Raw genomic sequence first — 22,368 nt, forward strand, 5'->3', positions numbered from 1 at the left:
ATCCTAGATCCGCCCCTGCAGATAAGCATTGTGCATGTAGTGACAATTTTAACACAATTACTTAGAGATCTCATCCCATATCGAAATAGATTATTGTCATTTTAATTTTTTAAATTTCATAAATAGATGATTTTTACCTAAGATTTTTTTTTTTGAAACGGGAAGGGGCATTCAAACTTTTATCACCAATGTGATACACTTCATATTTACCACTCCAATTAGTGACACGGGTGTTATTTAAGATTTAATATAATGCAATTAAACATTTATAGAGTCAAATATAATGCTGTCATCTGCCACCACTCCTGTATCATATATGCTCATATTACTACATCCAATCCAACTTCAGACTTGATAGACAGACGGAGAGAGCCTGGGCCTAGGTTGCACCATCAGAGCCTCGGCCCGTTGTAAGGTCAGCCCATATGCTTCCTCCATGTTCAACTCATCAGGCTTAATTCCATCTGGCAAAGCCCAATCAAATGCATGGACCAAGGTTGCAGCTAGAAGATGGACCATCCTCAGCCCAATACTCATTCCTGCACAAATTCTTCGCCCAGCCCCAAATGGTATGACCTCAAAGTCATTCCCCTTGACATCTACATGGACCATCTCACCGCCCTCTAGGAACCTTTTGGGCTGAAACTCCAGTGGGCTGGCCCATACATTTGGGTCACGCGCAATTGCCCATACATTAACAAGAAGAGTTGAACCCTTTGGAATGTAATACCCGTTGATCTCACAGCTTTCGGCGGCGATGCGTGGCAAAGAGAGAGGAGTCGATGGGTGGAGCCGGAAGGTTTCCTTCACCACTGCTTGTAGGTAAGTGAGCTTTGGGAGGTCCAGTTCGGAGACTAGCCGGTCTCGACCCACAACTTCATCGAGCTCTCTTTGGGCTTGGGCCAGAATATTGGGCTGCCTTATTAGTTCAGCTATGGCCCATTCCACCGTACTCGATGTCGTGTCAGTGCCAGCTGAGAACATATTCTGCAATCATAAGACGGGGAAAAAAAAGTAAAGTACTATATGGGACCCATTTTTTTCTTGTATAGTAGTACTAGGGTTGTTAAAAAAACCACTAAAACAGAAACCCATTGTAACCGAACTAATCGGTCGGTTTTTTTAAAAAAAATACACATTTCTTTACTAAAAATCGAACCAATAAAATTAGACCAAAAACGACCGATTAATCAATTAAATTTATGTTTAAAAAAATCGACTAAAATCGACAATGAACACCCATAACCAATAGTATAATCAGAGCAGACAACCTTGTAACAGAAGTCACTACAGTGTCCATCACAAATATCCAAACTATTTACCAAATTCAAAAAATTATATGAACCCTACACTACTACTAGTAAATGGATTGGACATCTAGTGCAGTAATTTTTACTACAGTGACCATCATAAACGTTCATGTGGAATATATAATGATAAACATACTGGACGTTTGTGATTATAACTACAGAAAAAATACAGTGAGTTCTATTAGAGCGTAATTAACCAATAATTAGAAAGAGTGCAATACCAGAAGTAGTGCTTTAATTTCAATGTCTGTGAGCTTTCCGCCCTCACCGTCAACATTTTCTTTTAAAGAAATCAACGTACTCAAAAAGTCGGCTTGCTTTGCGCTGTAACTCTTGTGTTCCTCCAAGATGCCACTCAAAAAGGCATCAAATCTCTTGTGTAATTTCTTCATCTTCCCTGCTATCCCCTGTAAGTCTAGCCAATCTAAGGCAGGGATAAAGTCACTCAAGTTGAATTCTCCTGCTAACACCATCAGCTCCACCACCATTGATCTGAAGTCATTCGCCTTTGGATCGCTACCATCACCAAACACCCTTCGCCCTATCATCACCCGCCCTAGTGCATTCGCGATGCATATGTTTAATAGCTGTCCTAAATTCACTGGCTTCGTGCTTGCACTCGCGATGGCGCGCGTCAAAACTGCTACCTCCTCCTGTTAGCCATTTGAAAATGTCAAAAGTTATTATTTTTCGGAGTAATATTACAAATAGACCCTCAAAAATATGATCTCCATTTTCTCATGAAAACTATGAGGCATGTGAAATACTCTACTATTAATTATAAATACACATGTTTGACCCACTTAATATCTAACACTTTAGGTTCGTTTGATGGACAATTTTGATAATATCGTTAATGCTAGTATTAATTTTAGTAACCTAAATGCTGGTAAAAAATGATTGTAGATATGGTGTATGAAATGTTGATAGTGATTGATTGTATTTTTGTTGGTAGCATTTAATGCTGCTAAAATTGTTATGACAAATTATGTATAAATGTATTATGAAAGGAATTTCACATTTAAAATAAGGTTAAAAAGGAAAATCTCATACAATTTTTCACAAAATGGTTGAAGCTTGAACAATTACAACACAATCATTTTGGGGTGTTAAAATTGTATGAGAATTTGGGCCACCCAATTGTTGTTTGGTGCACCACCAACATTAATGCTGGTGAAAAATTGTGCACCAAACCAGCATTTTATATTCATTGAGGATAAAATATTAGTCATATTTTTGGGTCTCAAAACATTATTTTTATTTTCACTATTAAATACTTACTGACACGTGGTGGGTCCTGAGCCCTATAATGTAGAAAAAGGCCAACACGTGTCACATTATTTGTCAATTAAAATTACCTGACGAACATGTCGAAAATCATCCAATGCTTTGCCGGAGAAGAGATGGACGGACGTGATCTTCCTCAACATACGCCATCGAGGGCCATACGGCGCAAACACCATGTCCTGGTAATTATAAGCGATGTATTTGCCACCGGAGTTGGGTGGCCGGCTAGAGAAATTGGCATCATGGGTCTTCAAGAATTGGGCCGCCACGGACGCCGATGCAGCCACCACCACATCGCCAAATCCCATCTTGAGGTGCATAAGAGGCCCATAAGTCTTCGCCAAGCCCGCCATGGCCTGGTGTGGCTTTGGGCCCAAATGCGGGAGGTTACCGACAATGGGCCATGGTCTTGGGCCCGGAGGGAGGCGGTGTTTGGTACGGTTGAGCAATTTTAAGAGGCAATAGATGAGAATGGCTAATATGGACGAGTAGAGAATGAGAGGAGACATGGTTTTTGAAGAGGGTGGATATTGAAAGTGAGACCGAGTGATTTTTAGGTATTAGTCTCCAAGTGATTTTTGGGCTTCATTGACTTGGATACATGTGTTGGAAGGGTGGACGTGATGTTGAGTTTTCCCTAGGTTCTATGCTTCAACCACATCACGAGCTACCACGATGATTTACGATTTATGGTGCTTTTCAACTCTATATAGATCTCTATTAAAATTATCGTGTGCTAAAAATACCGCGGTAAGAAACCACAAGCGTCAAGCAATAATCTGCCTGTGGTATAAGAGCACTCACAACAGTATCTATAAATATTAAAGGCAAATATATCATTCATGTCCTTCAATTATTAAGCTTTTATCGATTTTATCCTTAAAGTATGAACTCAATCATTTATCCTTGAACTATCAAATATTTTATCGTTTATGTCCCGAGTCATATTTTCCATGGGTTCTATGCTTCTACCACGTCACCAGCTACCACGATGATTTATAATTTATGATTTATGGTGCTTTTCAACGTTATAGAGATCTCAATTGAAATTATTGCGTGCTAAATATATCGCGGTCAGAAACCACAAGCGTCAGGCAATAACCTGCCCGTGGTATAAGAGAATTCACAACAACATCTATGAATATCAAGTACAGATCTGTATGTAAAATAAGATTTAGATTTGCATGAAAGGGTATATTTAATAGGTATTATCACGTAAGGATTTAAAGTAAGGATCACTTTTTGAGGGTGTGGATGAGTGAGATGACATGTGAGACCCATTACTTTTGGGGCCAGCATGTTTCAAATTAATGGTGAAAATAATTGTTTTTAAATCCGACCCGAACATTGACCCAAATAAAGGATCGGGTCACTGCTTCAACCAATTGGTCATTGGTTGAATCGCAAGTTCAATTAAAAAATAAAAAATATATTATTGACAATTTGGTTGGTTTTTTCGAGATTTCAATAAGTTCTCATTAACATATTTTTTTACGATAACAGACCAATCGATTCAAACGGTCGGTCAATTTGATCCAATCGATTAATTTAGACAGCCCTGGTTACAAGTAATTCGAATACCACAAAGCTGGGGAGGGACAAATTCAATCATTGTGATGGAACTGGACCAATACCAACACCTCGCACTCGTCCATGTCGCTCCCTCCGGCCCAAAAACCCTAGCGCACACATCATTAACTGATCCCCATCCAATGATCTGATCATTTGTTGATACTGCATTTTCTGGATTTTGTGACAACTTGTCTTGAAGCTTTTCCTTTGATAGACAAAAAAAAAAAAAAAGAGGTGAAGTATAAACAATTTACAGCAGCATGTATAAGACCATTACTGCTTTAGTTCTTACCATTTTTCTCTTGAAGTGATTCATTGACCAAGCTTCCATCTTAAATACATCTTGTTCAAATAAAAAAAGAGATTGAATAAGTTGTGCAACTCAGAGGTCCAACGGTAGAGTTACAGGAGTCTTAATGCACACGGGAATGTTTACATTTTTTACAAGCAAACATATGACTCAATGGTAAAGTTGCAATGGTGTAACTTAGAGGTCATATGTGTCAATTTATGAAAACAATTTTTCCACAAATTATGTGGGGTAATAGGTTAAATGTTGAAGGTTCATCCTTTTTAATAGGTCGAGTTTATAAAAAGAATGATATTTCACATTGAACGACATATTCTAGTTCTTGCTTCAAATCTCATCTCTCACCTAATTCAAAGTAAGATGAGAATGTGGAATTTTCCAAATCCCACCCCCAAAAAACAGGATGGGATCCCACTCAAATTTTTTTTTTCTTCCTCTTCAAGGAGTAATAACATATTAATACGTTAATGATCTGTATTAAAATCAAGATTTGTGAAAAGGGTGGCATGGAAGTGGGACGGGATTGGGGTGGGACTTGTAACGGTCCCTCTGAGAATGTGGCTCATTTAAGATCTAATAGCACATGCTCCCAAAAGGGCCAAAACCACAACTTTAGCTCCACTCTAATTAATCCACACTTACTAGGTTGATTAGGTATGAAAAGAAAAATTGACATCTCAAGTTTCCTTTTTGATTAATGGAGAACTCAAGTTATTCTTTTATGGAGATGCAGAAGTAAATAAATATATATAGTCCCTCCTGGACACCTGCAAACAAAAAAACATTTGACAAGCCGACACCAAAGCAGAGAAAGCAAAGGCTACCTACAGGCTACATCCCCCATTATCAGTTTATCAATTATTACTGCTCTTACATGTAATATAAAATTATAATTTTTAACCCATTTATGACAAAACCTTTCTACTATTAAGTATTCTCTCTTCCCCTCCTTTCATCAATACCACCTCCTCCTTTCTCTCTCTCTCACAAACTGCTGCAACACCTTCTTTTGAGCATTTTATAGTCTTATTAAATCTGATCTACACCCATTTTCTTTTTTATAGTTTTATTCATGGCTGCTTTTGTAGTTTTGTTGCTGGTCTTAGCCATGGCTGGCCATTCAAGTAAGTTCCTGCATTTTATTTCTCCTCCTTCCATCTCATTGTTGCAACTTTACTCTTTAGTGTCATAGTACTAAAGCAAGAAACTTTTTTTGTAATTGAAATAAAATCATGAGCTTTTACCTTTCCTTGTTACTTGATTTTCTTGGGTTTGTCTAATTTTGCTTCTTTTTTTGTGTTTTTCTTTTGGGTGTTTGAAATTTGAATGTGGTAGGTGGCACATGGTGTGTGTGCAAGAATGGAGTTGGGGACTCAGTCCTTCAGAAAACATTGGACTATGCTTGTGGAGCTGGGGCTGACTGTAACCCTACCCATCAAAATGGCCCTTGTTACAACCCCAACACTGTTAAGGGACATTGTGATTATGCTGTGAACAGCTATTTCCAGAAGAAAGGGCAGGCCCAAGGATCCTGTGATTTTGGTGGTGCTGCTATGATTTCCACATCTGACCCCAGTAAGCCCCTCCCGTCAAAGAATCCACCAGATATTGAATCTGTAAAAATGTAGGAAGCAAATTGAGTACTCACTCTCTTTTTACTTTGTTTTGGATTGTGATTTACAGGCACTCAAGGCTGTTCTTACCCTTCTAGTGCTAGGTATGGTGTTCTTCCATTTTCATCCTCTTCTTGTTTAGCTGATTTTTTTTCCCTCTTGTTAATCAATTCAAGGTAGTCAGGTCTGAGTTCTGACACTTCACATTGGTAGTGATGAGATTCTGGGCAGATCCTGTGTCCTTTTAGACATTCTAGGAAATGTCACAATTGCACATGATTACCACAAGCAGAATGGGGTTTTAACACTATTTAATTGAGATTAGAATGGGGTTTTTAACTTTATATAATTGAGATTAGGATCTTTGTTCATATTCACCATGTAAAAAGGAAAAAGAAAAACCTTGATTTTTTTTTTGGAAAAAAGATAGAAAAATACAAGCAAAATTAACTTGAAAATTACTGAAGATCAGGGATTCGAAAATTACTGATATAGTATAAAGCAGAGGAGCTTCTTGTGTTATGTGCTGTCTTTTAGTACAACATTTCTCTTTTGGGTGGAATGGACATCTTTTTCCCTTTGAATACCAGGGGAAAAGGGAAGCTTTTTGAAAGAAGTTTGAATTTTTGAGTCTCCAGACTCCCCAGGAGGTTCCCTTGGTATCTGAAACTAATGTAAGGTTTTGTTGTTTGTTTCTAACAAAGCTTCTCTTTCTTATATATATGTATGTATATATTTTGTGTGTGTGTGTGTTTTTTCCCTTTCAAGCCTGGTCCATTATTAAAGAACCCTTTCTTGCCATCACTCATTCACTCTGTGTTGCAATTTGTATTATAATGATGTGTTCCTGACTGGCTGACTCATCATTTGTCATTGTTGGAGGTGGAGCTGTCCACTTTCATAAAAATTGCTGCAATAGTTGGGCTCCACCCACATTGAATATCAATCACTGGTGGTACTGAATTTAAATGACACTGTCTCTCACTTACTCACTCACCCAACTTGCACCAGTTCTTTTTAGATTCCAAGATGAATTACTTTGTGAATTCACCATAATTGAGTTGGTAATAAAAATTACATCAGTGAGATCTCTTTTTGTCTTATCCTTTAATCATTACCTGATATAAAATGTTACCTTTTTAACAGTGGGGTTAAATATTTTGATTGCAAAGCATGGAGATGGACACTCTTCTTTTTAGAGAGCTGAGCCCATCTTTTTGAGGAAAAAATAGACTGTATAGTATAGAGAAATGTGCATCTCTCTGGTCCCAGTATTGTCTCCTGCAATGACAATTTTCTAGGAGATGAGTTGTCTTTATTTGAAATCATGGCTATGAATTGATAACCACAAAGTTACATGGTTTAAGATAAATTGTGACCTAAGATGTAACTTTGTGGCCATGGCTGACACTCAGTCTATTTACTAAATCAAAAAATTGTGTGGATCCCCTGGTAAACAGATTGGACGTCAACCTCGGTGATCGAAAATGCAGTGACTTATACTGTAGCGACCCTTAACCCAACACACATTGATAGATAGCGGTTGTGGGTACTGCGAGTTTTCATGTAATTTTTTTTAAATAAAGATTAATTGTGACCTCATAAATTACTTTGTGGGTAGTTACTATTTGACCATGTAATTGGGTTGCATTAATGAACAAAGTTTTATATGCTATGCCATCAATTTTTAAATGAGATTATGATCTTCTTTGTATATGTTGATTGTTGATTGAAGCATTTAGTACTCCTTTTCAATTGAATTTTGACATGTTTTTATAAAGTTCATTGCATTTGAGCTATGGTTTTCATTAAGTTTATTGTGCATTTTCTTCTTACCTTGGTTCAGTGCTGTGACCACCGGTACGACATCGCCTGTCACCACAACCACCCCGGGTACCTCCACCACAACCCCTTTCGGTGCAACCCCATCTAGCGGAGGAGTGTTAGGAGGGGTTGGCACTAACACCGGCTTAGGTCCATCGGGAGTTGGCATCAACACAGACGAGAGTCACGGCGGGCTTAAACTTGAATACTCTACTCTGTTCTCTTCCTCCTTAACCATCTTGTTCCCAGGCCTGATGCTTTTGTGGGGTTGAAGAGATATGATCCATCAAAAAGGGAATATCTTTGCAGGTTTTTGCTGGTCTTGTGGGGTCTCTGTAGATGCGAATATGCATGTGATGTAATATTGTTGTCTGTTGTCCAGGACATCTTAGCTAGCTAAGTTTGTTTTGTCTGTATGTCATTTGGGTGGTCTCATGGATGTTTTATTAGTTGGTGGAAATAGATTAGATGTAAGAGAACAGCTGTGTATTATCAGTAATCTTTGAGAATTTGATGCTGCAAGACTATTCCTTCGTTTGTCGCTGGTTTAGGCTAAGCTTGGCGGTAGCGTTCATTCGATTGGAATGCTCCGAATCCTCCGCCTCTCTAATGCCCGCGAATGTTCCTGTAAAACTGCATAATCCAATAGTATATGTAGAATTGGATATGTAAAGATTTAGCGGAAGCATACCTAATTCGGTCATGATAATATGAAACAGCCTGCAAGACGGAAATAAATAATGTCACTCTCCCCTTCTCTGGACTCTGGGCACACGATGTGATTTGTAACTGTACCATAATATAGGGGGACCTATTAACACAAGTTTGCTTAGGGCTGTTAAAAAACTGAACCAAACCGAAAACCGAACCGAAAATCAAATCATATTTTTTAATTTGGTTCGGTTTACGGTTCGGTTTCGGGTTGAAGTTTTGGATATATTCGGTTTCGGTTTACGGTTCGGTTTGGAAATTATATTTTCGGTTTAAAACCGAAAACCGAAATTATTTTACATATATTTTTATTATATATTTATATATATATTTGTGTTACGTAATTAATGTTAATATGTTATAATAACCATTTTTACTTAATTAGTGTAAAATTAAACATTTACTGTTTAATGCTTTATATATAATTACAATATAATCAATATTACTTAATAAAATTGCAATATAACCATATTTTTTAATTTGGTTCGGTTTATCGGTTTACGGTTTGGTTTCGGGTTGAAGTTTTGGATATATTCGGTTTCGGTTTACGGTTCGGTTTGGAAATTATATTTTCGGTTTAAAACCGAAATCCGAAATTATTTTACATATATTTTTATTATATATTTATATATATATTTGTGTTATGTAATTAATGTTAATATGTTATAATAACCATTTTTACTTAATTAGTGTAAAATTAAACATTTACTGTTTAATGCTTTATGTATAATTACAATATAATCAATATTACTTAATAAAATTACAATATAATTGGATATTGGAAATAATTTTTTAATTATATCGGTTTAAACCGAAAACCGAAACCGAAATTTACGGTTCGGTTTAATCCGGTTTATATATGTTATTCGGTCTGGTTAGGTTTGACTAAATATGAAACCGAAAAATTTCGGTTTGATCAAAACCGAACCGAACCATTTCCACCCCTAAGTTTGCTGATATTGTGCTCTGTCAGGAGGTACAAAATCAGAATTTAAAATGTATCTGATTATGATTTTAGCACATGTTTTAGTCTGCTCATCATATTGCATAAAATTTGTTTGGAGTTTAAGGGTTTAGGGTTTAAGGCATAAAATTTGCTTGCGCTCTTAAGAATTTTAAGATGGAGACTGACGTTAGAGTAGAGAGGCTTGAATGAAGTATGAACCAGACAGTGAGCACTTCCTTGGTAAAGAACATTCACAGCTGATTATGAGCAAGGCTTATCAAAATGGTTAGATATCCATTGAGCTGGATATTTGAACCAAACCCAGTTCATGCCCCTCTATCAAGAAACCATTGAAGATCCGGGATGGACAAACTGGGCATAATTAAAGCCAGCCCTTGAACCATCAAATCCTTTTGGCAAAGTTAATTACATTTTGCGCAAGAAATGGGTGTAAACAATTGCTTACGATCGATTTTTTTTTTGCCATGAATTTAACCGAATCGACAGTCGGTTATCAATTGGTTCTATTAAAAAATATATATATTTTTGAAAATAATCGACGATGATGAATTTGGGAGTATAGTTACATTTACATGAGAAAATCAATTGCAAACCCCTGCTTGCTATCATAAGGATTATTCTACAACATAAATTCTACATCTAATTTTTAATGATCAGAAAATCAATTAATTTTTGCAAATTTAAGTAAATGACCAACGAGAAGTGGTTCGGTTGACAATTGACTGGGTTAGACATATGTGCGTTCAATGTTCGATTCCAATGAGAAGAAAATTTCTCAATGGTATTTCAAAAAAAGAGAGTAAATGATCCATGTGATGAACTGTAAGAATTCGTCTAAAATTGCATTAATTTACTTCTGGATCTTCTTAAAAGATGACTAAGCTTGAATTTTAAAAAACACCATTAATTATGAGCTACAACACAATTTTGCTCATTTATCAAAGCATTACCAACCACAAGACCAACATTATGAGCTTCATAAATTATTATCACATTAATTTTCAAAAAATCATAGACGTGCACTTGTCATAATTAAATTTATGTACAATTAGTGAGTTTAATTATTTTCATTAATTGTTGAATTATTATTTTAGGATCTATGAAACTCTTAAAGTAGTCCTTATGGTTCAATTAAGCCCTTGTATTTTGAGAAAAATGGTCGACCCTCCTATTTGAAACAACGTCGTCTATACTTAACAACACGCAAGCTAATAGATATCCAAATTCAACAATAAAATATCTAGACATACTAAGAAAAACATGGATATCCAAATTATGGGACACATACCACAATACAACCATCATCCAAACACAGTTATAAGTTGTTCAATCGTAACAATAGGAACAACAAGAAACAACATAGCACAAATTGAAGACAGATTGACAATATGGATTCTTCAAGAGCCACCATGGCCTTCATCCTGGGACGACTTCTTCTTAGTTGTCGAATTTTGACTTCCACGATTGACCACCCTAACCATTGAAGTTCCAGGCTACAATAAATACAAACAAGTATGTGTTAATATGGTTTGATGACAAGCTAAATAAAGACCAAAAGAAAGAAATTTTTACTCTTTACTCACATTGAGAATTTATCGACCGGTATCGGGATTGATATACAGGTCAAGTACAGTTAGCAATGCTCTTTTCCTAGGCTTGCTCTTAGGCTTACAGTCTTTGTGAAATCGACTAACGTACCTAGACTTTGTTGTAGCCCATTGAATTGCTGGACAATCCTTGAGCAGTTTGATCCGAGCCACCTATGGTCCCTGCCATACAGGCAGTAGCAATGGACCCAAACCCCTGCTGATTTGGTGTCCGAGTTGTAGTGAGGTTACTCCGTTGACTACTGGATCTTGAACAATCTTTGTTTCTTGCATTGTGACCCTTTCCTACGCTCTTTTGTATAACCATCGTGAGTGGAATACCCAAAATATGACATATTCAAGCTGAAAATAAATAAAAATAGTTAAAGCCAAATCGAAACCATCTTATAGACATTGATAGAAACTGTATATCGAAACCCATTTTGGAATCCCAAATCGAAGCAGAAACCCATATCAAACCTCAAAATAAAACCCATACATAAAAACCCCAAATCAAAACACCATATCACCGCAAAACCTACACCGAAACCCAAGAACGAAAACAATAATCGTACCCGAGCAAGGATTCAGACTCGATCTTGATACCGAATCTCATTTTCGAGCTACCAGAAACCCTAGCCTAGGTGTTGAAAGGAAGAGTGGCGGTGATAGTCTTAATCGTATTTGCTTTCTTCAACCTTAATATGACTTGTGTTTTGTAAGATTAAATTTCTCTCTCTCTCTATCAAATTCCATATCAATAAATTCACATGTTACTATTATTTAACAACTTACAAGACATGTTAGTAAATGGAGTTATGCTGCTTTTAACAACAAACTAATGGAAGGACATATTGAAGTCGAGAGATTGATTTGGCGCAAAAAAACACGGGAGCTTAATTGACCCTTTCGATAAGCTTAGGGGTTTTTAGGGATTTCTGCGATACTCACCAATAGTACAGTACAACGAAACTGCGGGAAAGGAAAATTCGAAATAAAAAAAAAAAAGTGAAATAAAATATTAAAATGGTCCAATGAACGCACTCGCGTGTGCAGCTTTGGCCTTTCGCTCTTCTTTTCTGACTGGTGAGAGTGCCGGTGACATTTCGAAAATCCAAATACTCTCTGCGAGAGAGAGAGAGAGCGAGAGCGGGAAGATTTTAGGGCAAAACCATGGAAGAAGCGAAAAGTGAGCCGCGAGTGGGGATCGTCTACGACGGGAGGATGTGTAAGCATGACACACCCGACGGCGATGACCATCCCGAAAACCCCAATCGCATTCGAGCTATTTGGAACAAGCTGTTAACCAACAATATCCCTCAGAGGTAATCGTTCGTCATAATACTGTTTATTATTGCAGCTGAATGCTTCAATGCTGTTAATTTGTAGGTCAACGTTCTTTTGTCTTGTTTTGTGCAGATGTGTGGTTTTGAACGCGAAAGAAGCGGAGGAGAAACATCTAACGTATGTTCACTCCAGGAATCACGTGAATTTGATTAGAAATATAAGCTCCAAACAGTTTGATTCGCGGAGGAACAAAATTGCATCCAAATTGAACTCCATATATTTCAACGAAGGGTCGTCAGAATCTGCATTTTTGGCTGCTGGCTCTGTTGTTGAGGTAATATGCATGTTAGGTGATAGGAATTGTATTTTCATGTATTTGAAATTTGAATTCCTATATGTAGGCTGATTACCTTTTGTTTATGTATGTCCGGCTGCCCCTTGAATTGTAAATTTGTTTGGTTTTATTTTATTTTTGTGTAAATAAAGTGGATTAAAATTGTAGATCATGATTGCTGCGGCTGATAAGTCATTGAGGAATTTTTGTGTTATTATATAGGTTGCTGAGAAAGTAGCTAAAGGGGAATTGGACTCTGCTTTCGCTATTGTTAGGCCGCCTGGGCATCATGCGGAGCACACTGAAGCAATGGGATTCTGTTTGTTCAATAATGTGGCTGTTGCAGCAAGTTTTCTGTTAAATGAAAGAGTGAGACTAGTTCTTTTTGTAGTCTAGAATTTATTTTAGTTTTCGATTATTGGAAAGTCTAGATCTCGTCATATGTAATGCTATCAATATAAAATTCAAATTTGAACTTTGTTTTTCACATTGTGTTAAGTACTACTAACTTCCTTTACCACTTTTTTGGCTTTTCCCTCCAGCCGGAGTTGGGTATTAAGAAAATCTTGATTGTTGATTGGGATGTCCATCATGGTAATGGTACACAAAAGATGTTCTGGAGGGATCCTCGTGTTTTATTCTTTTCGGTTCATAGGTAATAAGAAGTTTGATCCAAAATGTTTTCTTTTGTTTGAGAACTTCAGCTGTGATACTACATATGTTGACACAATCTTTTGGTTTCATTGAATTTTTTCAAAGTAAATATGTATGTGCTACAAAATTTTCTTTGTTTTACCATTTGCAATCTGATGGGACAGTTTTCAACTAAATGTCAGTTGCTAAAAGTTGTGTTAAAATATCCACTTCTACATGGTTATGATAATTTTTCTGCAATTTTTATTTTTACAGACATGAGTTTGGGAACTTTTATCCATGTAATGACGATGGCGCTTACACGAATGTTGGAGAAGGACCAGGAGCTGGATATAATGTTAATGTTCCTTGGGAGAATGGACGATGTGGGGATGCAGATTATCTGGCTGTTTGGGATCATATCTTGGTTCCCATTGCTAAGGAATTTGATCCTGACATGATATTAGTCTCTGCAGGATTTGATGCAGGTCTAATAGTTCCAACTTAAATAATTTTAATTTTTTTTTCCTTTTTCAATCTCCGAATTATGAAGGCTCTTCTGTACACCTTAGATATTTTTAGAGACATCATTCTTTTGATACTCAAGATTGCTAAATTTAACTGAAGGTTTTTTTACAAGAAATAATTATGCAATAAAGAAATTAACCAATATGGTTGTTCAATAGAAATACAAAAGAATGTTGTAAATTATGTGCATGCATGGGAGAAAGGCAGATATGGTATACTAGTTTGACTTTACTTTGAAGCTCGACAGGCAAGAATCCTGAAGCATGAATTTGGAAAAGATTATGATACTAATATGAAAATAGTTTACAGTTTCATTTGACTAATTTGTTTTAATATTTGCTACATTTGCAAAATAGTATAGCTGTATGAATCTTGAGATTGAATGGTATTTCTTGTCTAATGTAATGACTGGAACAGCTGTTGGAGATCCTCTAGGGGGTTGTTGCATCACCCCATATGGTTACTCTGTTATGCTGAAAAAGGTTGGCAATTATCATTTTAATCCCTTTTCAATTTCATGCTATTTTTTCATAATAATTTTGCTGTTACTTTGAAGAAGAAATTTTTTATTTAACTTATAAATGCAGTTACTAATTTGTTGAGCTCCTTGACTCGTTGATGTCTTTTTTTTTTTTTTTGACTCATTGACTCGTTGATGTGTTTGAGGCTAGACTGGATCTGTTCCCTTTCATCTGCATGACCATTGTTTTCACTGTTCATGATCTCTTTTTTTTTTTTCTTATCAGCTGATGGATTTTGCCAAGGGTAAGATTGTTTTGGCATTAGAAGGTGGGTACAACCTTAACTCAATTGCAAATTCTGCCCTTGCGTGCATGGAAGTATTGTTAGAAGACAAGCCAGTCACTGGTTCTTCAGAGGCCCATCCATTTGAGTCCACGTGGCGTATAATACAAGCGGTAAAATAACATATTTACTGTCTTTCCTCTTTCTATTCTTGAAAATATATAATTGCCTTTGTTGTTTCATATATGCATAAATTTTATACTATACATAACTTTTATTGTTCTGATGCGTATACCATCTGTTCCCCAGGTCCGCCAGGAGCTAAGTACTTTCTGGCCGACCGTTGCTGACGAACTACCAACAAAGTTAACGAGTCAAGTAGCCTCTCAATTGGTGAGGTGTCTTTTCCTTCTTTTGATTGAAAATGTGCTAGTATGTTCCTTTCCATCATGGTCACATTGAAATTTAAGGTTAATATATTTTTTGGACGAGTAAGGTTAAGTTCTTGCTAACCAATATATACATTCATCTTGCCATGTGAAAAAATTGGTATGCATTTAGTCAGATAATGATTGCTTGTAGAATTCTGTACTAGTTACAAACTACGAGTATATTTCTTCTATTCACTTCACACATTCACCTTCCTAAATTTGTTTTCTTACCATCCCAGCTCTTGGAGATCTCGAGTTCTGATTCTGAAAATGAAGATGAGAAATCCCTGGATCATGTGTCGGACAATAGTGTGGAGGTTAATTTTGTAACATCCTTTGGGAGCCTGAAAGTTCAAGATAATCATGGTAAAGAGAGAACTTTTAATTGTAAGTAGTCTAGTTTGAAACTTCTTCTGCTATTAGTTTTGTTTAACTGGATGATTACCGTTCAAATTCAGATCGAGTTGCTAATGCATCTACTAACTGGAGATTGGAGCTTTCCAAGATAGACATTTGGTATGCTTCTTTTGGATCAAACATGTGGATACCAAGAATCCTCTGTTATATAAGAGGTGGACAGGTACTACATGTTATGCTATTCTGATTTTTTGGACTGAAATTTTTTGTAGCAGTTCTGTGACTCGTATTAGCATTTGAGTTTTTTTGACATGCTTCATGTTGTTGTATTTAGATCCTTTGCAACAAGCCAAATCTGCCTCCCACACCCTCAAAAGTCCCTTCTATACAGCAGTGCCTAGAGGATGGACTAGAAAAAACTGAAGTACAAACCTCATGTGCCAACAATTATACCACCATTATGCCAACCCATTATAAATTTTGCTGATCGGGAAGTTAATTGGATCATCATAGGAGCTATGAGCTATCTCTATACTTGGGATCAAATATTATTGTCTTATCCAATCTTCATCATAGGAGCTATCTCTATACTTGCACAAGTATTATTTTGTCTTATCCAATCTTTCCTTATAATGTCATTAAACGTTGGAGATACTGTGCTGCCCTGGTCAGCTGGTTAATTTACTCATCATGTTAGCTATCTCTATGTTGGATCAACCATCATTTTTCTTTATCCTCTATTTTTCCTTATATTCCCATACATCAAACTAAACACTGTTATTTATGGGACAAAAGGCATTCTGAACCCTAGATTACAGCGAGACACACGTGGCATGTTTGCAACTCTGAGGCTCTTAGCCTTCAGCAGTTGCCATTGTATTCAATCAATTTCAACTCTGAAATAAATTTTATTCACTATTTTATTGAAATAATAGACTGTTTATTATGTCCGTCAAAAAAAAGAGAAATTATATTAACTATACTAAAAATAAATATGCATTGATAACCCATATTACTTTCCGTAATGCTAATGCCTTTCATTAGGTTTTCAAGCTTTTATTTTTTCCCCAATAATGCATTTCTATTTGTTAGTTGAAAAGATATCAGTTGGATACTTGGATGTGAGGGAAGATTTCCAATTTTGTTGCGTTGTACCAGAGTTTTCTTATTTAGTTTTTTTTTTTTTTTTAAAATTTGTTGAAGAATAACTTAAGACTGTTAATTAATATGATATCACTTGTTGAAAACTGTGGGATAATTCTTGTGCTTTGAAATTTTGCCTGGTCTTCAAATTGGCTACTGTGCTTCAGGTGGAAGGAATGAACGGGGCATGTCCTGGATCAATGGACAGAAACCCTCCAAAAGAAACCTTGTGGAGAATTTTACCCCACCGTTTATTCTTTGGTCATAGCTCTACTAGGACATGGGGTCCTGGAGGTGTTGCTTTCCTTAATCCTGAAAGTAAAATTCAGGATAAAACTTACATGTGCCTGCATAAAATTACGTATGTTTTCTTGAACTGTTCTCTCTGAAGTTTTTCATACGAAAAGGGTTGTCAGTCTTTGGGGTAACATAGAACAGAACATGTCATTATCATAGTAGGATTTTATCTTCTTAAATCTACTCCTTGGCATCGAACAGATTGGAGCAGTTCAATGACATTTTACTACAAGAAAATTGTCTTTCAGACCATGACATGAGTTTTCCTTTGTTTGATCTTACCGCTTTGAACTCAGTCATAAAGGAAAAGTCCATTTCTATGGAGGTTCTTAAGGTAAGTTTGATGTTTTAGGCCTTGTATGTTTTTTGATCGTTAATGGATAATATGATGCCGTACTGTTTGATTTCATGCAGAAGGGTTGGTACCATAATGTTGTTTATCTGGGAGAGGAGGGCAATATACCTATATTGACTATGACGTATGTTAACAGCAGACTCACAATTTTTTCTTTATTTACTTCCACATCTTTTTTACGGTAATTAGGTCCTCAAAAAGAATTTCCTGGTGAAGCATTAATTTGATTTTAATTCAGGTGCCCACTTTCGGATGTTGAAAGCTTCAAAGCCGGCAAGCTTCCTTTGTGTGCACCTAGCAAAGAGTATGCTAACACCTTGATAAGAGGTCTTGTAGAAGGAGAACAGCTCTCAGAAGAAGAAGCGGTTGCTTACATAGAGAAATCTTCTACCACACCATTGTGATTGCTGCAGTGTATCTGTGCTTCGGTGTTGGCATATTTTGTTATGGCGAAAGGTCCAAATTCAACTACTATATTTTGTTATAAACCTCATGGTACATAGTAGCATTGCTTGTTCTCTAGGCAAAAGCTTCCTTACATGGGGGAAGTTGCATATATGATTACATTTTGCGATGCATTAGATTTAGACCTTATGGAGGATGACTTCTACATATTTGCGAATACAGTAGCAACTCTCTATGGAAGATAGAATTAAGATTTCCACCATGTAACCAACAGTTAGTGGCAAGTGAATGTTTACAAGTTGTCTGTGCAGCTATGTTGTGGCCAGAAAATTCCTTCCCTGGCCGCTCGGACTTTCCTCCAGTTGTGGTTGCTTCCTGAAGCTGGTGAATGCTAGATGTAATATTGACCTGTGCCCTTGCGGAAATTTCAGACAGCCACGGCTGGTATGGAATACTAGTAGCCTGTATGCTGTATGTGCCAGCAACTTTAGCTTTCGTCGTTTATTTCCGCTGATTGTGGTCGATTTTCTGTTGAATGGCTGGGTTTATTACTTTATTTCCGCTGATTGTTTTGCATAAATAATGCAGTAGCTATTCTGCTCCACAATCATCCCATTTTTGTCTGATGAGTTTATAACTTGATATTGAATTTGAACTTCTCAAAACAGATGCCTTTTCTTGTAATTGCACCAACACAACTCCTGAGAGCAACCATATACATAGTGAAAATTAGTGGATACCCTATACCACAATGAGTAGCAAAAATAGTTATTCTCAAATCAATTATTTGTCCCTCGTATTGCTTTGTACGATTAAGAGTTTAGACCAATGGTAGGATGATCCTATATGAGCCGAACACTGGCCTGCACAAGTAGGCACATAAGCTAGGGGATGGGGGTGGGGAGGGTTTAAGTTTGTGCCTAGGGGACCTCTCCGATACTTAAGTATGTATATAGTCAAAAAGGTAGTGCTTGGACCTTTCTTCTCTCAAATTGTTATTATATATGCCTAAGTGTAAGAGTCGAGAATCTTAGAATCACTTATCTGTGGTGGAGGGGTTCCCTTTCATATGAGCTTGGAGATGTCAGTTATGGGAGATCATGGGTCATGGGTCTATCCGCATTAACTGCTGAGATCGTGGGTTAGTGCCCTCAACATTTACTCCACTTGTAATGGATCTCTTTATGAGCCCTTGTTCATGGGCATGCTCCACATTGAGCATACATGCTCGGTTGGGATTTTGAGGGAGGCTCCTCGGTCATGCCGAGATGCTCTTCTCCTCTACCTCTTTGTATGCTCTCTTGATGTCTTCTTCTCTCCATTTATTGAAACACGTTTCAACCCTTCAATGGGGGTTATTTTGGGTATCATCAATTATAATTTTATTTAAATGTATTTTTCATTTTCTTATGATTTATTAACCTACACCGTTAATCCTTCATTCACGTGGTCAAGTAGGAATTGAACTCATGACCAGGGCGGATGTAATGCATGCCCACCCTCAATTTTTGAAAAAAATTTACTAAATATACCCAAATCTACATATAAGCTCATTTCTTTTAATACAAACTAAGCCCTAGTAAGCCCAACTCTCCACAAGCCTTAATAAGTCAATTTCTTTTCCCTAAACCTCATAGGGGTCTTACGATCTGAAATAATCATGTCATTTTCTGGATCAATTGTATAGACTTTATTTAACAATTTTTTTATGTATTTTCTGGATCGATTGTAAACAATCATGACATTTTCTGAAGATGAAAACTTGACGGGATCGATTGTAAATACTTTATTTAGCATTTTTTGTATGTATTTGGAGTCTTAGAGATTTGAGCTCTTGGAGTTGAAATATTAATATATGGATATATTTTGACTACTTTTTTGTTGGATACTTATAAATAACTTTTAAAAAAATTTCCAGGAGCTTTGCCCCTGAACCCTCTCTAACCTTTTTGCCCCCTCATAACAATTCTTGGATTCGCCCCTACTCATGACCGTTAGAAAAAAGACTCCCTCCTAAGTCCTAACTATTAACCATTAAGGACTTCGATTCCCAGAATAAATATTTAATTTTTATTAAAAAAATTATTATTCCAAACCACAAGATTTCATTTAATAACTCTTTACTATTGTTTATTTTACAATGGATATACTAATCAAAGCTCTTTTATATCTTTCCTTTCTTTGTTGACTGAAAAACTAGGCCTGGTGAGCGCCTTTTATGTGGCCTTGAGCTTAACAGAAACTCAGGCCCAACTCGAACATACACAATAATACAAGTTTTTTTCTGCAGCACCATACAACCCATTATTGAGAAAGCTAGGACACCTTTACAGGCCTACTCATATAATTATAAACAGGCTCAATGATTTCTGGATCAAATGTCTGACCTGTTCATGATATTCAAAAGTGGTTTGTAGGTTTTTTTTGAGAAATTCCAAGGCTGATATCACTTGTGAAACTTTTGAACACTTAAGTTCAGTCCAAAAAACTTTATCCCTCTAAGGTACCATTAGTATGCTAATTACTTTCTTACCATCGTCTTCTTCTTCCAACAACAGTTACCCATCTCTTCTCTTTCTTTCTCCTCTCTCCTTATTGTTGCCCGTTGGTATCCAACCTAAACTGAAGCTCACATCACCACAAACATACTCTGACCTTCCACCATCACCAATGGTTGTCCATTTGGTTGGAAAACAATTAGAAAGTCGCGACCACCGTAAGACAAAAGTCTCAAATTCGGCCGATTTCAACAACTGTTCGCTACACCACCACTACCAATTCGACTCCCCTCACTGAGACGCACAATGTCCAGCCAGATACGGCCCAAAACGATCACTGGATATGACCCTATTAAAATAGCAAAGGTGGTCGGCCAATGTTATTACTTGGAAAAAATTTCAGATCCAACTGATTTCGATGGCAGTTCGCCATACCACCATCACTGTTGGACTCCCTTCATTGAAGTACATAATGTTCAACCATATGCAGTCCAACATGGCCACCCGATATCTCCATTTTTAAAACAGTAACATTGATCGACTAATGTTGATATTTTAAAACAGTAACATTGTTCGCAAATGTTACTGCTTTGAAAAAACTTTAGATCCGGCCAATTTCGGTGGCTGCTCGTCACACCACCACCATTGGACTCCCCTCACAGAGAAGCACAATGCCCATCCTTATTTAGACCAAAATGACTACCAGAAAAAGAGATGAGAGAGAGAAAGATGTCGTAATAAGAGAGATATAATGCAGCATGTGAGATAAAGATGCAGTGATGAGAGAGATGTAGTAGAGAGAGAAGTTATAGTGAGATGAGAGAGAGATGTAGCATAGAGAGAAAGTAACAAGAGAGAAACCATATTAGATTAAAACTTGTTTGATAAAGAGGCAACAAAAGAAAATAGATAAAATTTAAATGATTTAAATAATTATTAAAATATAAAAATGAACTTATAAGGGATAAAGTTTTTTGGAATGGACCTAGTTGCCGACAATTTTGAAAGTGATATTAATATGTCATTTTCTATTTTATTTTAACCTACAACAACATAACATACCTCGATATAGACCTAAATTCGGGTCGTCAAGCTTGTGCATACAGAAAATTCCCACCTTACAACAAAATAAGAGTATTACTCACAGTGGAAATTGAACTTAGGATGACGGTATTGCTCCTAGCTAGCGCGTGCAGAAAAGCTAGCTTGTGCACGGTACGAGAAGGCACGCGCATCAAACACACGAATGTGTGTGGAGAGAGATAGAGATGATGAAGAAAGCATGCATGGATGACAAGGAGTTGCAGTTCACTTTCAGAGTGGCGGAAGGATACCTTTTGTATTATTGATAGTCACAGCAGCACGCATTTAAAAACTTGCAGTTGCAGTTGCTGTGAGAGTAGTCCCCCAACATTTCTAGGGTTTCGCATTGCTTGCATGTCTCTTTCATGGCATTTTATTATTAGAGTAATTACTAGGTGAGCAGCAGATGCAGACAACGACACAAAGCATAAAGAACAAAGAAAAAAGGGATGAAATATTGCTTCGTCAATCCGCAAACCCTATTAGATCTGTTGCACTTAGGGTTTTGTGTTGTCTCTTTCATTTCATGGCATAGACATATATGTACATATATATATATATGATTAAACTTTCTTTATCAAATTTTCGTTTTTGGCTTCCAATCCAATCTTCAGCATACAATGGGAATCTGTATCTCTCTCTATCTTGGATACATTAGAATGATTAGGTCATGGTGACATATAAAATATACATATATATAAACCAGCAAAGTGTTGACTTAATTGTGTGCAAATTTTCTCCCATAACAAATTCAAAACTTTCATTATAAATAATAATTAATAAAACTATACATAATATAAAGTAATTCTTTCTTCAACCACTTGGGTCATAGTCTGGTTGGTAAATTTCTCTAAGGTCAAGCCGTATGGACTTGAGAGGTCATGAGTTCAATTTTCACTAGGAGCAAAACCCTTGTGACAACGCGCTGGATTTTGACTCAACTTAATTACCTGTAGTCAGGTGAAAAACTTTTGTGAGCGCGGACTTGACGACCCGAGTTTAGGCTAATATCGGATGTCCAAAGGGTAAATCTGTACGATTTCATTCTCGGTTATGAAAGAAAAGTAATTCTTCAACAAAAGAAGATATTTGG

General features: G+C 36.6%; 3 protein-coding genes across 3 annotated transcripts; 2 read left to right on the plus strand and 1 right to left on the minus strand.

Moving 5' to 3' along the window:
- Window positions 1-243: 243 nt before the first annotated feature.
- On the minus strand, window positions 244-3,229 carry LOC119987383 (flavonoid 3'-monooxygenase-like). Its single transcript, XM_038832276.1, has 3 exons — window positions 2,669-3,229; window positions 1,532-1,963; window positions 244-987 (listed from the first exon to the last, which is right to left on the minus strand). Exons 1-3 carry the CDS (start codon window positions 3,104-3,106, stop codon window positions 346-348), a joined length of 1,512 nt encoding a protein of 503 aa, XP_038688204.1. The 5' UTR covers window positions 3,107-3,229; the 3' UTR covers window positions 244-345.
- A 2,179-nt stretch (window positions 3,230-5,408) lies between these two features.
- Window positions 5,409-8,453, plus strand: LOC119986639 (PLASMODESMATA CALLOSE-BINDING PROTEIN 3-like). The gene is made up of 4 exons (XM_038831279.1): window positions 5,409-5,603; window positions 5,815-6,054; window positions 6,163-6,196; window positions 7,939-8,453. The coding sequence occupies exons 1-4, from the start codon at window positions 5,552-5,554 to the stop codon at window positions 8,186-8,188; spliced, it is 576 nt and encodes a 191-aa protein (XP_038687207.1). The 5' UTR covers window positions 5,409-5,551; the 3' UTR covers window positions 8,189-8,453.
- A 3,810-nt stretch (window positions 8,454-12,263) lies between these two features.
- Window positions 12,264-18,189, plus strand: LOC119987568 (histone deacetylase 5). Its single transcript, XM_038832505.1, has 14 exons — window positions 12,264-12,505; window positions 12,600-12,801; window positions 13,024-13,170; window positions 13,344-13,456; window positions 13,711-13,922; window positions 14,380-14,444; window positions 14,709-14,879; window positions 15,016-15,099; window positions 15,377-15,503; window positions 15,596-15,717; window positions 16,805-16,998; window positions 17,136-17,268; window positions 17,349-17,413; window positions 17,528-18,189. Exons 1-14 carry the CDS (start codon window positions 12,354-12,356, stop codon window positions 17,691-17,693), a joined length of 1,953 nt encoding a protein of 650 aa, XP_038688433.1. The 5' UTR covers window positions 12,264-12,353; the 3' UTR covers window positions 17,694-18,189.
- The last annotated feature ends 4,179 nt before the right edge of the window (window positions 18,190-22,368 follow it).

Source organism: Tripterygium wilfordii, chromosome 20 (genome assembly GCF_013401445.1).
Source record: "Tripterygium wilfordii isolate XIE 37 chromosome 20, ASM1340144v1, whole genome shotgun sequence".
Taxonomy (NCBI): Eukaryota; Viridiplantae; Streptophyta; class Magnoliopsida; order Celastrales; family Celastraceae; genus Tripterygium; species Tripterygium wilfordii.

Coding starts and splice junctions, on each gene's coding strand:
- LOC119987568 (XM_038832505.1), top strand. CDS start 12,354: ATGGAAGAAGCGAAAAGTGAGCCGCGAGTGGGGATCGTCTACGACGGG. Junction 12,802..13,023: donor CTGCTGGCTCTGTTGTTGAG/GTAATATGCATG, acceptor GTTATTATATAG/GTTGCTGAGAAAGTAGCTAA. Junction 17,269..17,348: donor TTTCTATGGAGGTTCTTAAG/GTAAGTTTGATG, acceptor GATTTCATGCAG/AAGGGTTGGTACCATAATGT.
- LOC119987383 (XM_038832276.1), bottom strand. CDS start 3,106: ATGTCTCCTCTCATTCTCTACTCGTCCATATTAGCCATTCTCATCTAT. Junction 1,964..2,668: donor ATTTTCGACATGTTCGTCAG/GTAATTTTAATT, acceptor AATGGCTAACAG/GAGGAGGTAGCAGTTTTGAC. Junction 988..1,531: donor AAATTAAAGCACTACTTCTG/GTATTGCACTCT, acceptor TTATGATTGCAG/AATATGTTCTCAGCTGGCAC.
- LOC119986639 (XM_038831279.1), top strand. CDS start 5,552: ATGGCTGCTTTTGTAGTTTTGTTGCTGGTCTTAGCCATGGCTGGCCAT. Junction 5,604..5,814: donor AGCCATGGCTGGCCATTCAA/GTAAGTTCCTGC, acceptor TGAATGTGGTAG/GTGGCACATGGTGTGTGTGC. Junction 6,055..6,162: donor GATTTCCACATCTGACCCCA/GTAAGCCCCTCC, acceptor TGTGATTTACAG/GCACTCAAGGCTGTTCTTAC.